A 14,143-nucleotide genomic window follows, 5' to 3' on the forward strand; every position below is an offset into this window, starting at 1 on the left:
TGGTTTTCTTTGTATGTCTTTTTCCGCGATACCAACACAGTCATATTGGATTTACGATAAAACAAATGGCGTGCGAAATCGTGTTAGAGTTGTACAACGTTATGTCGAAAAGGACGATTTTGCAACGGCGCAAACGAGGAGACAATGGGAACAAAACTTTCTTTCCCTTTTTTCTATTTTTTTTTTCGTTTTTTATTTATTTTTTTTCTTCCTTTTTGTTTCACGAAGCAGCGTAATCTATTTCGATCTAACACGCGCGGATTCTATGGATTAAAAATCCAACATGGCGGTGCTAACTTTCACATATTCTAAAACTGCACGGAAACGAATTGGAAACTCGCGTTTTTTCTTTTTTCTTTCTTTTTTTTTTTTTTTTTTTTTTTTTTTTATTATCTTGACATAGATACTACGCGAAATTTGTATGCAAGCTGTCGCGATAATATTCGGTGGCGCGCGCATACAATGCACACATACACACACGAAAAAATACATATTCGAAAAATACGTTCAGTTGGATGAAAAACTTTTTATACATGCCGATTTTCATTGTACGTCGACCGGATAACGTATCATGGCAATCAATGTAAAAAAATGTTCCCAAGTTCAAACGTACGCGAATTCTTGATACGATGTTTTTTCCCTCACTTTTTTTCTCCTCTTTCTCTTCTTTCCTTTTTTCTTTCCTTTCCTCGGAATCATTCGACGCAAGTTTAAACCAGAGATGATAGAAAACGTGATTGAGGAATGATGTAAAGTATTGAGGAGTTTCGTAGAAAAATCGTTGAAAAGCGTTCTTAATTTTCGAACGATTGACGAACGGCTTCGAGTTTAAGTAAAGCAGCTTTCCCCACTTGCAATTCTTGCTTCGCACGAAAACGTACGGGATACTTTCGGCTAAGCTCCGCTTAACTCGAGCAATTTCATTTTATCCGTAGTATAGTATTAACAGTAGCAATAGCAGCAGTAACAGAAGCAGGAGGAGAATCATTCCTAAGTCTTACATCGTTAAAATTTATCCGAATCATCGATCGGTGCCAAATAAATGCGATGTAAATGGATAAACGAAAACGATGAGCGAAAAGAGAGAGAGAAAGAGATAAATACTATAACGAATGATTAATAATTAATCGGTAATAAAAAAAAAAAAGGAAAATGAAGAAAAAAAAAGAAGAAAAAAGAGAAAAAAAGAAGAAAAGAAAACCAAAGAAAACGGAGGGATATAACTTGACCGTCGTACAACAAACTGAAACTTGGAATAGTAGAAGATTTATAATTTACATGAGTTGGCCTCGATGTTGAGTCTTAAAATTGCGATGAAACGTCCAAGAGGGTTGTGTCTTCGACATAAAAGGAGAAAGAGAGAGAGAGAAAGAGAGAGAGAGAGACAGAGACAGAGAGAAAGAAAGAAAGGAGAAATGTGATTAATGCTACGTCACGCGCGTACCTTCTCCGTAGTCGCGTATAATATTCCGTGCTTGAACGATATCGCCTGGCCGGCACGTTCGCGATAAAACGAAAGCGAATATTTATTTCTACGAATTCAATTATTTCCCTATAGAGCAAGTATGGCTATCTGAATGTATTTTGTATATGTGTATACGTACATATGTACTATATACATGCAAGAGAGAGAGAGAGAGAGAGAGAGAGAGAGAGAGATAAACGGAGTTAAATCGACTATCCCAGCTTTCCGGTTCGGTCCAGCCAACTGAGAGTTTATTCTCACACGGGCCACTTCGTCGTTTTCCATTCGTGAATCGATAAAAAAGGGTGGAGAATACATAGTTATCTGTGTATTTCGTTAAATTTAGAACTACCATACTATTTCTTTTCTTTTCTTTTTTAAACATAACTGGTAATATTACCTCTTTCTATATATATATACATATATATGTGTAATGTATGTATGTATATATATATATATATATATATATATATATATATATATATATTATAGCATAAAAACTTTCCGCAAAGAATTCCGCAAGAAATTTTTATTCCCCAGTTTGAGAAAAGCCACCTCCCTTTTAATCCACCTTAGGCGAACGTCGAACACAACTTGAAATTCTTCGTAGGAGGTTTCTTTTTTTTTCTTGAACCCACCCAACCCTTCGTCTAAAGAGGAAAAAAAAAGAAAAAAATAAAGAAGCATTCGCCGTTTCGGGTTTTCTTCTGCTCCGGCTGGTCATGCAACGTTCTTAGGGATAGAAAGAAAGAGAAGGAAACCGGTATGAAAAGTTTCGATCGCACAAAGAGGGCTTCGATAAAGTATCATTCGGCCGGAAAGTCTCCGGCAGAAAGTTACCAATCTATGGGAGAGATTGAAAAGTTCCCTTTTATGTCGCCCGTTGAAATACGAAACTTTCTGTAACACGTACAATGTACATATGTGTGTGTGTGTGTGTGTGTGTATGAGTGTATGTGTGTATACATAGTGAAGAGACACAGACATATACAAAACTATCCGGAAACAACGAAAGAATCGCAAAGATTTCGAAAAATAAGAGGAAAATGAAAAATCGACCGATTTGCATAGATCTTTTGCAGTTTTTTGTTTTATTTTCCTTTTTTGTTCTCCCTGCCTCAAGTAATATACCACTTTATAGATTTCATTGAAAAAAAAAAAAAAAAAAAAAAAAAAAAAAAAAAAAAAAAAAAAAAAAAAAAAAAAAAAAAAAAAAGAAAAAAAAAGAAGATAGGAAAAACTTTTTTTTTGAATACCTCTTCTAGTCGTTTATATTAATGTTCCGGATAAATAAAACATTAAATACGGTAAATTTCGTTCATGTAAATAACATATTAATCGTTTTGATTACACGATGATTCGCGGAATACAAGTATCGATATCCAATCGAGTAATCGATCAGAAGTTTACACGAGACCAACATCAAAACCAATTACGCGAACTACCTTTACGTTGAAGTACATAAATTAGTTAGTAACAAGTTTGTTGACCGTTCTCCACTTCGTATACGAAAAAGCAATTAAAAAAGTATGAAAACAGTTTTGTCTTTTTCGCTTCTATTCGGTATCATTTTGCAGATTGAACGAACGTAATCGAGAGAGAAACACGAACGCAATTACAGAGAAACCACCTCTCTGACCTATAAATTGTTCGATTCGATATGTACCGATAGCTTAAAGGAGAAAAAAAATATATATATATCTGTTTCAAAAAAAAAAAAAAAAAAAAAAAAAAACAAACAAACAAAGAAAAATCAAATAAAAAGAAAATGGACCAAGATAGCCGAGTAACAAAATCTCCATTTTTTTGTTCGCATATCTCAATTAAAATAATTCCAATAGAACGTTCATACGACTGTATCGACCTATCAATTTCTTCCTTCTCCGTCTAACATAACTTTTTCAACTTATAAAATATTTTCCTTTTCCATGGTAAAAAATTGATTTCTATCTCTTTTTAATTTCTACATTTGCATATGTACATATGTATGTATGTATGTATATACGTAAATCTTTTCTTTTTTCTTTTTTATAAAATTAACGTAACACTTTCTCAAAAACTACATTTTCGAAATTACAGTTTCGCATAATCTTTCTCTCTCTCTCTCTCTCTCTCTCTCTCTCTCTCTCGTACATATACACATAATATACGTATACCTACCTATAACATACGTAAATACATGGATATGTATATAGATACCAACATGCATACGTGGGATTACGTTTAAGCGACGCGTGAGCGGCCACAGTCTACGGTAAGCGAGGCGTAACGGAGATACCGCTCCGTGACGTCGTTAAGCGCCGGCATACAACACGATTCCACGCAACGAGACGCACCGCCGCCGTGAAACGACACCCTCTCCCCCATCTCTCCACCACAACGTTGCTCTTTCGATGTTGAAACTTCGGATCGATGAAAAGAGAAAAAGAGAGAAAGAGAAAGAAAAAGAAAGCTTTTTCGTGCATTCACCCACCCCCTCAAGATTTTTTTCTTAAAGAAAATCGACGTTACCGACGTTTACGAAGGTCGGTAAAAATGGGACGTAAGAAGGACGAAGAAGGGAGAAGGGTGAAATGGGGGAGGAAAATAGGGTAGGGGAAAGGTTGTGGGCTACGGATAAAAATGGTTGCTCGAATTTAAAGCGGGAAGAGTTTTACGACGCTGTTAGGTATTAAACTTGAAGGTAAATCCTGATACAACTCACCCCGCACGAATTTATGTCCGTATTCATTATTCCAACAATAAAAAGACGCTCCCTTAAGGAATTCTCCGCTTCTCGAACCGACGGTAATAAAACCTTAGCTTCGCTTTACGGTCATTCACGGAAAGATCCTAAGATTTTCTCCATCCACCCACTTATACTCGGGAACGATGTAAGATATATTTAACTCTTCGAAGTGGAAATATCATCGATTTGTCATAAGATCTCTCTCTTTCTCTTTCTACACACACACACGTATATATGTATATATGTATATATACCTAAATGCTTTGATTTTGATTTCATTTAACTTCTTTACAAACTTATTTCCAACCTGGCCAATAAACCTAGAATCTACGTTCTAACGGAAGAAATTTTCAAGGAGACTTACCGAAAGGATAAATTTCATCGTAAATGAGAATACGCGTGAAGCATAGCAAGGAGAATCATAAGATTCTACGGTATTTCGGGAACAAGTGGTATTATCGTTTTATGCTTTGTTTCTATCCTATCTTTCTCTCTCTCTCTCTCTCTCTCTCTCTCTCTCTCTCTCTCTCTTTCTCTCCCCTCCCTCACCCTTCCTCTTTCGCACTTCTCCTAATTACCTCTATTTCCTTGAAACATAAACTGCAGTGAACAATCCCCATACGCATTAACGAATTCACTTGTGCATTAATTAAACGTAGCTTCCGATAAGAGAGAATCGCTTGATCTCAAAGTTAAAATTTATAAAAAAAAAAGAACAAGAAGAAAGTAAGAAAAAAAGAAAAAAAAAAGAAAGGGAAAAACCAATACACGTTTTTCGTCGTCGAAACGATTTAACGCGAAAATCAAGAAAGATAAATTCTACTACGATAAATAAACTGTACATAAAATATAGTCAAATTTTTTTCAATCAATTTTTTGCTATATACATATACATATACATATGCATATACATATAAATATACGTATATGAAGAAAATTTACACGCAATACACAAGCACATAGCTCTAAAATATTATGGATTCATGCATCACTCGGTATAGAGTAGAAAAATTTTCATTTCTTTCAAAAGTTCTATAACACTTTTTCATGATAGTGATTGCATAATACACTTACAACGATTATGTTTAAAAAAGAAAGAAAGATAGAGAGAGAAAGAGAGAGACAAAGACAAAGACAGAGAGGAGAATCAGGTGCGATGAAAATTTCGAATGACGCAAGGGAGTCTTGTGGTTCAACGAGCTCGATGTAACACAAGTAGAGAAGGATGAGGATCTGTACTGTGTGACGAGAAAAAGAAAAAGGGAGATAGAAAGAGAAGGAGACAGATATAAAAAGAGGGAGAGAGAGAGAGTTAGTTGCTATAGAAGGGTAGATGGAGGAAGAGGGATCCCGTTACACACAGTCTGTATCATCATTTTGCGATGTACTTGCGAGCTTTTCCCGCCTCGTTTAACACGGCCCATTCATAATAAGATGACGGCCGCAAAAGTATTGGCTCTTATCGTAAAGCACAAAACGCGTTACCACGCTAGAGATCCTTCGACCACCGATTTACCAGCACCGTTCTACCAGCCTGAACATCTATTGTCAGGAATTACGATATATCTACCGTCCGTTCCATTCGGTCAATATTTTCTCGGTTCCTCTAACGGGTTCTCGTAATTACCTGATTAATAAATATAACGAAAGCAATCTCCCAAGCTTGAAATCGATCGAAACTGGAGAAAATAAGAATAAGTACAACGGACTAATCATTTTGCCATTTTCTACTTTAAATTTAATAGATTCCCTTTCTACTTATCACTTATATGTATCTTCAAACGCGTGAGATCTACTTTGGGATATTAAACGGATAGTGGGAGGAGGGGAATTACGAGAAATTAATGTACGTTTATTGGATAGTTAGATATATATTCGCATACAAAGTTTTTTTTATTATTTCCTTTTGTACGATAAATCAATTAGTTGTATTAAGTTCGATGATTATAATATCGACAAAATACATTATCTACATATTTTATTCGCCATCCTCTTGCTATGTTACTTGAACTAGTAAAAAGCCTTATTTCATATATTCATATCGACATATATTTCTAATTATGATCGATAAATAGCATTTACGCGATGAAGGAACATGCAAAAATCTCATTCCTACGCATTTATCTCCCCCCCCCCTCCCCTCTCTCTCTCTCTTTCTCTTTCTCTTTCTGTCCAGTTTGCAATTACCAAATTGATTCGATCGTTTTACCAGTAACATATCCGATTAAAAATAACGAACAACCGAAGCTAAATTTCACGGACGCGAAAGGATACGAAAAATGTTTTATCATTGGTGAATACGCAAACGTAGCATACGTGGATTTCAGATATATCAGGAAAAAGTATGATTTTGTTTCTTTTTATTTACAGTATACTACTATTTCTCCATATTCGGCGAATGGTGGCGAATAAAAACGTTAATTGAAATAAATGTGACCGCTTTTTCGCCAGCGATTATTCTCATCTCCCCTACCTCCTGATTCCAACCACCACCCTCTCGCCCACCCTCCACTTTCACGACGCGGTCGATACATCGTACAATAATCTCGATTGACCATTGTGTTCGCCTTGAAATGGTCTACGATCGTACGTGTTGGAAAACGTGTGGTTTGGTAAAAAGAAAAAAAGAAGAAGAAGAAGGAAAAAGGAAAAAAATGGAAAAGAAAAATAATAATCAAAATATAGAAGCTGTAACTGATACTTCTCCTTCAATATCAATTTTCATTGGAAACATTCCTTTTTCATATTTTTATCGTACAAATAATTTCGAAAATAATCGTCTGTAGAAATGACAAAATATGATACTTTGTAACAATATTCGCTTATTCGCGATGAATAACGTATGGTTTTCTTCAAAAATAAAAAATAAATAAATAAATAAAAAAGAGAGAGGAAAGAGAAAAAAAATAACAAAACTATAACAATACGTTTTCTCTGAGATCACTTTTCATTGGGGGGGGAAAAAAAATTAGTCTTTTTTTCTATCGTCAATAATTTTAACGATGCAGTGAATATTTTTTTCTATCATCAATAATTTCAATTACAATGAAAAAAAAAAAAAAAAGCAAAAAACAAAAAAACAAACAAACAAAAATATCGAAACACGATATTCTCTTTCATTTATTCATCTCTTTCCCATTTAAAAATCATATTTTCAATAAATATATTAATCTAAGGATATATGCATGTACCTTAAACACAAGGAAATTATAATCACTATATTTCACTGTATATATATATGTATATATATATACACATACACGTTGTATATATACATACACGTTGATTGGACGTTTGCATTAACCAAATTTATATCGGATGCCAATGAACGAACGCAATAGTATCATTTACCGAGGCCGACCAGGTCAGTTAATTAATCTCTAAACTATATCGAAAAGGACGGACGTAGCTATTCATAATTCGCGAATTATAATCGCATACGATCGATTATTGTTTCGTGTTATGTATGTGTCCCATGGAAACTGGAAATCGCGTTTTCTCGCGTTCGGCCAAGCCGAACACGGATATTCTTCCTCCGTCGTGATAACGAAAATATACAGGAAAAATCTATTGCAAAAGATAAACGATTCTTCCATCGACTGATCCAAAGAGATGCAAAGAGAAAAGAAGAAAAAGAAAAACAAGAAAAGAAGAGTCACGTAAGAACACATAAAACAAGTTGAAAGTATTATCGCTTATACTTTGATATATATATTATATATATATATATATATATATTATGATTATGATTACTATGATGATAATGATTATTATCATTATTATTATTATTACTATTATTATTTTATTATTATTATTATTATTATTATTATTATTATTATTATAGAATTATAATAACAATTATTATGAACATTGATACTATTATTGTTCTTGTTACTATTATTATTACTATTATTTTTATTATGTTATTATTGTTATTGTTATTATAATTATAATTATAATTATTATTATTATTATTATTATTATTATTATTATTATATTCGAGAAATTTAAATTAAAAAGTGCATGAAGTAAAACGTTTACGCATGCACAAATGAATGCTCTATAAAGGAAGTTTATAAATTTTAATATATTAAATCGACCGACAATTTCGGAGGAGGTTCGAACTACGGAAATGGTAGAAAAAGATACAGAGAGAAAAAAAGAAAGAAAGAGAGAAAGAGGGAGGGAGAAAAAAAAGAGAGAGAGAAACATGAAAGCGAAGTTTACTTTTCCGAATTTTTATTCGTTCCTCCGATCGATCGTCGGATACGTCCGGACGTAAATTGTAAGAGATGTAAGATGACTTACTGTAAATAATTCGATGTATAAACCACGTTTCGATCGTTTGTATGATATACAGTGTGAACGTATGTACGTGATGGTGGTACTCGTGTATGTACGATGGAATATAATGTACGAAAAAATCAATTCCATCGATCGAATTCACTTGGACGTCAACGTGTTTTGTGTATGTACATAAATTTTAAGCTCTGATAAGTGCCAAATAGAAATCATTTATCGTCCTCTCTACGCAATACCGTCTGATATAATCGGCATTACTCAAGGAGGATACTCGATATGTAAAATGAAGCTAACTGTTCCAATGAGCACACGTTTGTTTTTCGCTGTTAAAAAAAAAAAAAAATAAAATAAAATAAAAAGAAAAAAGAAAGAGAGGAACACGCAAAGTAAAACAAAAAAAAAAGAAAAAGAAGAAGTCTACACATATGCGAAGCCTAATATCGATGATTGCTTTTTTTATATCTTTTTAATTTTTTATAAAAATTTATACTCGACGAGTCCTTTTAATATTGCAACATTTGATCTCAATCTTGCCAAAAATATTGTCCAATCTATTAACACGTTGAGTAATCAATCATGCTATTCGATTAAAACTATTGAAATTGATTTCATTTGTTTATTGTAATAATTAACAAGTGATAAAAGGAAGAATTAAAGTATGATGTTAAAAATAATAATCATATGCAAAATTATATACTTATCAATTTATGCGTATTAGGTAGGTACTCAACGTGTTAAACGTTTTAACAAAATTCACGTTCACTCGATGCTCGATAATGAGCATAAAATAATTTTATGTATGTATAATCATCTCTATACCTACTTATATTTTCGGATGATTGTACACGCACATACATATATACACATACGCATACACACACGCATACACACACCTCAATGTCCTCGTGTAGTCTCATAATCGCTTGAAAACTCGATAACAGTCGTAGATGATTCAAGAAGAATAGAAAATAAAGAAACGTGTTTCAACGATTCTAATATGTTACTAATCAATAGCATTTACAATACAGTACCATTAAAATGATAAGTATTAAATAAAGAATTAGACAAATCAGTGTGCTTTTCGTTTTGAAACGAACGTGCTTATAACAATTAATCGTCGAGACTAGTCATTATAAAGAAGCACCATAAGTCGTGGATTCGAAAGTCAATCGATTTAAACATTTTTCAAGATTAACATTAATATTAGGATATATCATAAGTATGTTCGTTTTTATTTTAATACTATAAATATAATAATATTAATATTATTATATGTATTATAAATTATATCGTATGATTTATATAATATTAAATGTCAAATTTGTATCCGATAAAAAAGATTTTAAAAAAAGAAAAGAACAAAAAAAAGAGATGACCATTTAAAGGATAATATTAAAGAGATAAAAATTGCTTGTATCCTACATTTTTAAAATAAAAATAAAATTAATATAGGTAAACATAATCTCTTTCAAGATCAAAACACCGTTCGACTTTCGAATCGAATTAAAACGACATATTGTATATGTATGTATTATGTAGGCCATGGAATTCATACAAAAGAAAATCGATAAACTTAGCGATAAGGGGACGATTACTATTAAAATTATGTTATTATCGTCGTAAGTATGGTATCTCGTAGTTAACACTAATGCCTACTCGCCAATAAAAGTTAAGATCATGTTGCACATACTTACGTATGTATAATGTCCGAGTTCACCTATTTGTATGTATGTTGTGTGAATGCGCGCGTACATATGTGTGTGTGTGTGTCTGTCTGCTGTGCACGTCCGTGTATGTGTGTATGCGTGCCTGCCTGATCGTATATATAATATACATAAATATATATATATATATAAACGTGTGCATATATAAAAGTATTATTGTTACTATTTAATTGTTATAAATACGGACACAGTGTTAGGCACGGTCTGAAGGTTCACTTTTTTTCGACCGACATGTTTCGCTGTGTTCTTGTACATAAATTTCATCATACTTATATACATACATACATACATACATACATACATACATACATACATATATACATACATACTTACATACATACATAAATACATAAAGGACGGTCTAATTATTTCAAATCACTAAATCCTACGATAATATTACGATTTTAAATAAAAATATAAAAAGAAGCGTTGAAAATGAGTATATAGCGATGATAATAATAATAATAAAAATAATAATAATTATGATGGTGGCGATAACGATGATGACAATGATGATGATGATGATGATGATAATGATGATGATTATGATAATGATGATGATAATGATCATGATGATGATGATGATAATGATGACGATGAAGACGAAGACGACGACGATGATGATAATGATGATGGATGATCATGATAATGATGATGATAGTGATAATTAATAGTAATAGTAATAATAATAATAATAATAGCAGTAATAATAAGTATAAAAATAAGATTAACAATGATAATGATAATGATAATGATAATGATAATGATAATGATAATGATATAAAGGCAGCCTATCCCTTTCTCAAATTTTTCCACAATGACACACCGCACCGTAAATTTTTGGCTTTTAAAAAAAGATTTCACATTTTATACACGTTGTCTGACGGTGTGTCGAAACAAGAAAGTATTTTAATAATCTCGATTCGTCGCTTGATACGCCATTTTAGCACACGCGTTGTTATCGATTACAAAAAAAAAAAATTAAGAAGAAGAAGAAGAAAAAAAAACAGAAAAGAATTAAGCCGAATACTAAGCGGAGAACTATATAAGTACTTTCTTTTTTTATTATTTATTTCCAATTTTTTTTCTTTCTTCCTTTCTTTCTTTTTTCTTTGTTTCTTTTATTTTCTTTTTTAGCGATCTTGTATCACTCTCGTATAAAATAAAGAAGGAAGGAAAAAAGGAAAAAAGAAAAGATAAAAAAAAGGGAAAAAAAATAAATAAATAGAGATTTCAACTATTAAACATTGCTTTTAATGTGCGTCGTCCCATTGCTACGCGTATAATTATTATAATCTAAATGTCTCTGCGTTTAATACGTAAAACGAAGTATTAGATTTACGTTCCATCATGAGGTATGAAAAAGATAAACTAAATACGGCGAATCGATCATTTGTCATTTCTAAAAACGTATTGTCAATTAAGGAATAAAGTCCAGTACTCTGTAATTAAATAACGGACGCTATATAATTTCATTTTTTTTTTTTGTTATAATGTCTATCTCTCTCTCTCTTTCTCTCTCCGTCTCTCTTTCTCTCTCTTTCTCTCTTTATCTTTCTCCAACCTTTTTCTATCTGTCAATCTCTATTTCTCTCAATTTGATAAGAATATATTTTATTCATGTTGCTGTAAATTTCGCGCGTTAAGACCCCGATTGTGATAATGTGGTAAAGATATTTAAGAGTAGTTATATAAATAAAAGATGAGAGGAATGGCACAAAAGAAGTATCTTTTATCAATCAATATATATTCCCTCCGAATTTTAATATACTTTTATCTTAATCATTTACTTTTGAACTCATACTGTCTGTATGATATGAATTTTTTATTAAGTTCATTTATTAGTATCATTTTAACAATGCGATGAAATTCTGAGTAATGCGATATATATCGAAGGATCATTTACCAAAGGTAAGTGAGAAATTATTTAACTTTAAAAATATTCGATATGTAATAATAAGTTAACTGTAAAGAAAAATTTTAATCTCAAGAGAGAAAGAATAATTGGAATCTTTTTTTTGCATATCTTTTCTATCTCTCTCTTTCTCCCTCTCTCTCTCTCTCTCTCTCTCTCTCTCTCTCTCTCTCTCTCTCTCTGTCTCTCTCTCTCTTTTCATTTCCCTCGATTATTGGCTTCGGCATTCCACCAAAATCTCACCCTAAAACGGTCGAGCGATTCAATTAATTCAGTTTACCGGGAGTGTAATAAAGTCTAATTACAATGGTAAACTACCCGTGGTAAACTGTCACAGGCACTTTCGGTGAGTGCATTGCATAGCTAGAATATTTCATTCGCAGCCGCACGTATGTATAATTTTGTAACAAGAATAGAAGGAAAGGGATGGTTCATGAAAAAAACAAAAAAAAACAAAAATATGGAACAGAAAGGAAGGAATAAAAAGAATTCGAAGAACAACGAAAAAAATAACAAGTGCATTAAATCAATTTCTATAACAATTAATCGTTCCAGTGACCCAGAAAATTGATTTTCTCTTTTTAAAATCGAGCGGTGTATCTATATTCAAATAGCAAATTTTAATCAAGAAGAATTTAAGTTTTAACAGCTTTACCTACACAATTGTAATTGTTAGAATAGGACTCCGAATCAAAAAATAAAAAAAGAAAAGTTTCATAAAGTATACTTTGTGTTTAATAAAGAAAAAACGTTCATCTTACACGATTGTTATAGACTATATAAATATAAAAAATCGTTTTTAATATATTACAATTCCAAGTTGATCAAAGAGAATGATATAGAACAAAATAATATAGAAAGGAAGAATCAAAAAATAAAATGCAAAATGTCCAAACAATTGCTGAAGAGTAGTATTTATAACAGAAGAAAATAGAAAAAGAACTATAAAGTACACTATGCATTATTTAATTTGCCAAACGAAACCTGTTCATGTTCTCTAACTATTATAAACTCTACAAAAGATAATTAAAAAAAAGTCATCATTAGTATATTAAAATAGTAAATTGATCAAAAAGAATGAATTAAAAAAACAGAGAAGGAAAGAGAGAGAGAGAGAGAGAGAGAGAGAGAGAGAAATGAACATGAAAATAATTGCTTTAATAGGATTTATAACAAAAGAAAAATTCTATATAGTATAATTTGCATCGAATTCGAAAGAAAAATAAACAAACAAATAAACAAACCAACAAACAAACAAACGAACGAACGAACGAACGAACGAACGAACAAACGAACGAACAAACGAAAATCATCGTTAAAAACAAACAAACGAAATCAAACGAGTTCATCTCACATAAATGTTGTACAACCCCATAAAACGCAACAACTAAAAATCATGATTGAAATTCTCTTTCGTATAAAATGTCGATATCAATGCACTCGTTTCGTTTCCAATCTTTAAAATCAAATCGATCCGCGTTAAGACTCAAGGAAAGTCGTGAAACGACATGGTTGTTCTCTAATCGCCTTTTCTTCCCTCTCTTTCTCTCTCTTTCTCTCTTTCTCTCTTTATCTCACTCTTGAGAAGGAAGAAATTCTAACGGAAATTGAGACGGAAAAGCGAACAAGACCTTCCATCGAAGATACATCGCATCTCGAATCCGCGATAATGGATTCAAGGATTTCCTCTGTACCGCAGAAAGCGACTAACCCTAGCTCTCTAGACAGTAAGATAAAAAAAAGAATAGAAAAGAAAACAAAGAGAGAAAAAAAAAGGAAAGAAAAGAAAAGAAATACTAGTCGCTAGCTCTTTTCCTCGTCGTGCAAGCTCTACCGATCGCGACAGATCTTGTCTTTATCCCTCCATCATCTTTTCTACAGTCGTTTCTATCCTTTAGCATCACGAGTACCCTCTCCAAGTCGATACCCTTTATTACCCTTTTTTCGACGCCCTTTGAGTCTCTTCTGGCTTTTGAGGACTCGCCAAGAAAAAAAAAACAGATAGAAGA

The 14,143-nt window shown here is 32.2% G+C and overlaps 2 protein-coding genes across 15 annotated transcripts in view; one reads left to right on the top strand and one right to left on the bottom strand.

The window, feature by feature from the left end:
- The window catches only part of LOC122633024 (lachesin), a 233,225-nt gene extending 228,995 nt beyond the window's left edge, over positions 1 to 4,230 (top strand). For all 8 annotated transcript variants that reach the window (XM_043820464.1, XM_043820460.1, XM_043820462.1 and 5 more), the window contains one exon: positions 3,661 to 4,230. In XM_043820464.1, the coding sequence (XP_043676399.1) occupies positions 3,661 to 3,703 (43 nt within the window). In that variant the 3' untranslated portion in view covers positions 3,704 to 4,230. The remainder of the gene's footprint in view (positions 1 to 3,660) is intronic.
- The window catches only part of LOC122633029, a 188,436-nt gene that overhangs the window by 155,527 nt on the left and 18,766 nt on the right, over positions 1 to 14,143 (bottom strand). The window lies entirely within an intron of this gene.

The sequence above is a fragment of the Vespula pensylvanica genome, chromosome 11 (genome assembly GCF_014466175.1).
Source record: "Vespula pensylvanica isolate Volc-1 chromosome 11, ASM1446617v1, whole genome shotgun sequence".
Lineage (NCBI taxonomy): Eukaryota > Metazoa > Arthropoda > Insecta > Hymenoptera > Vespidae > Vespula > Vespula pensylvanica.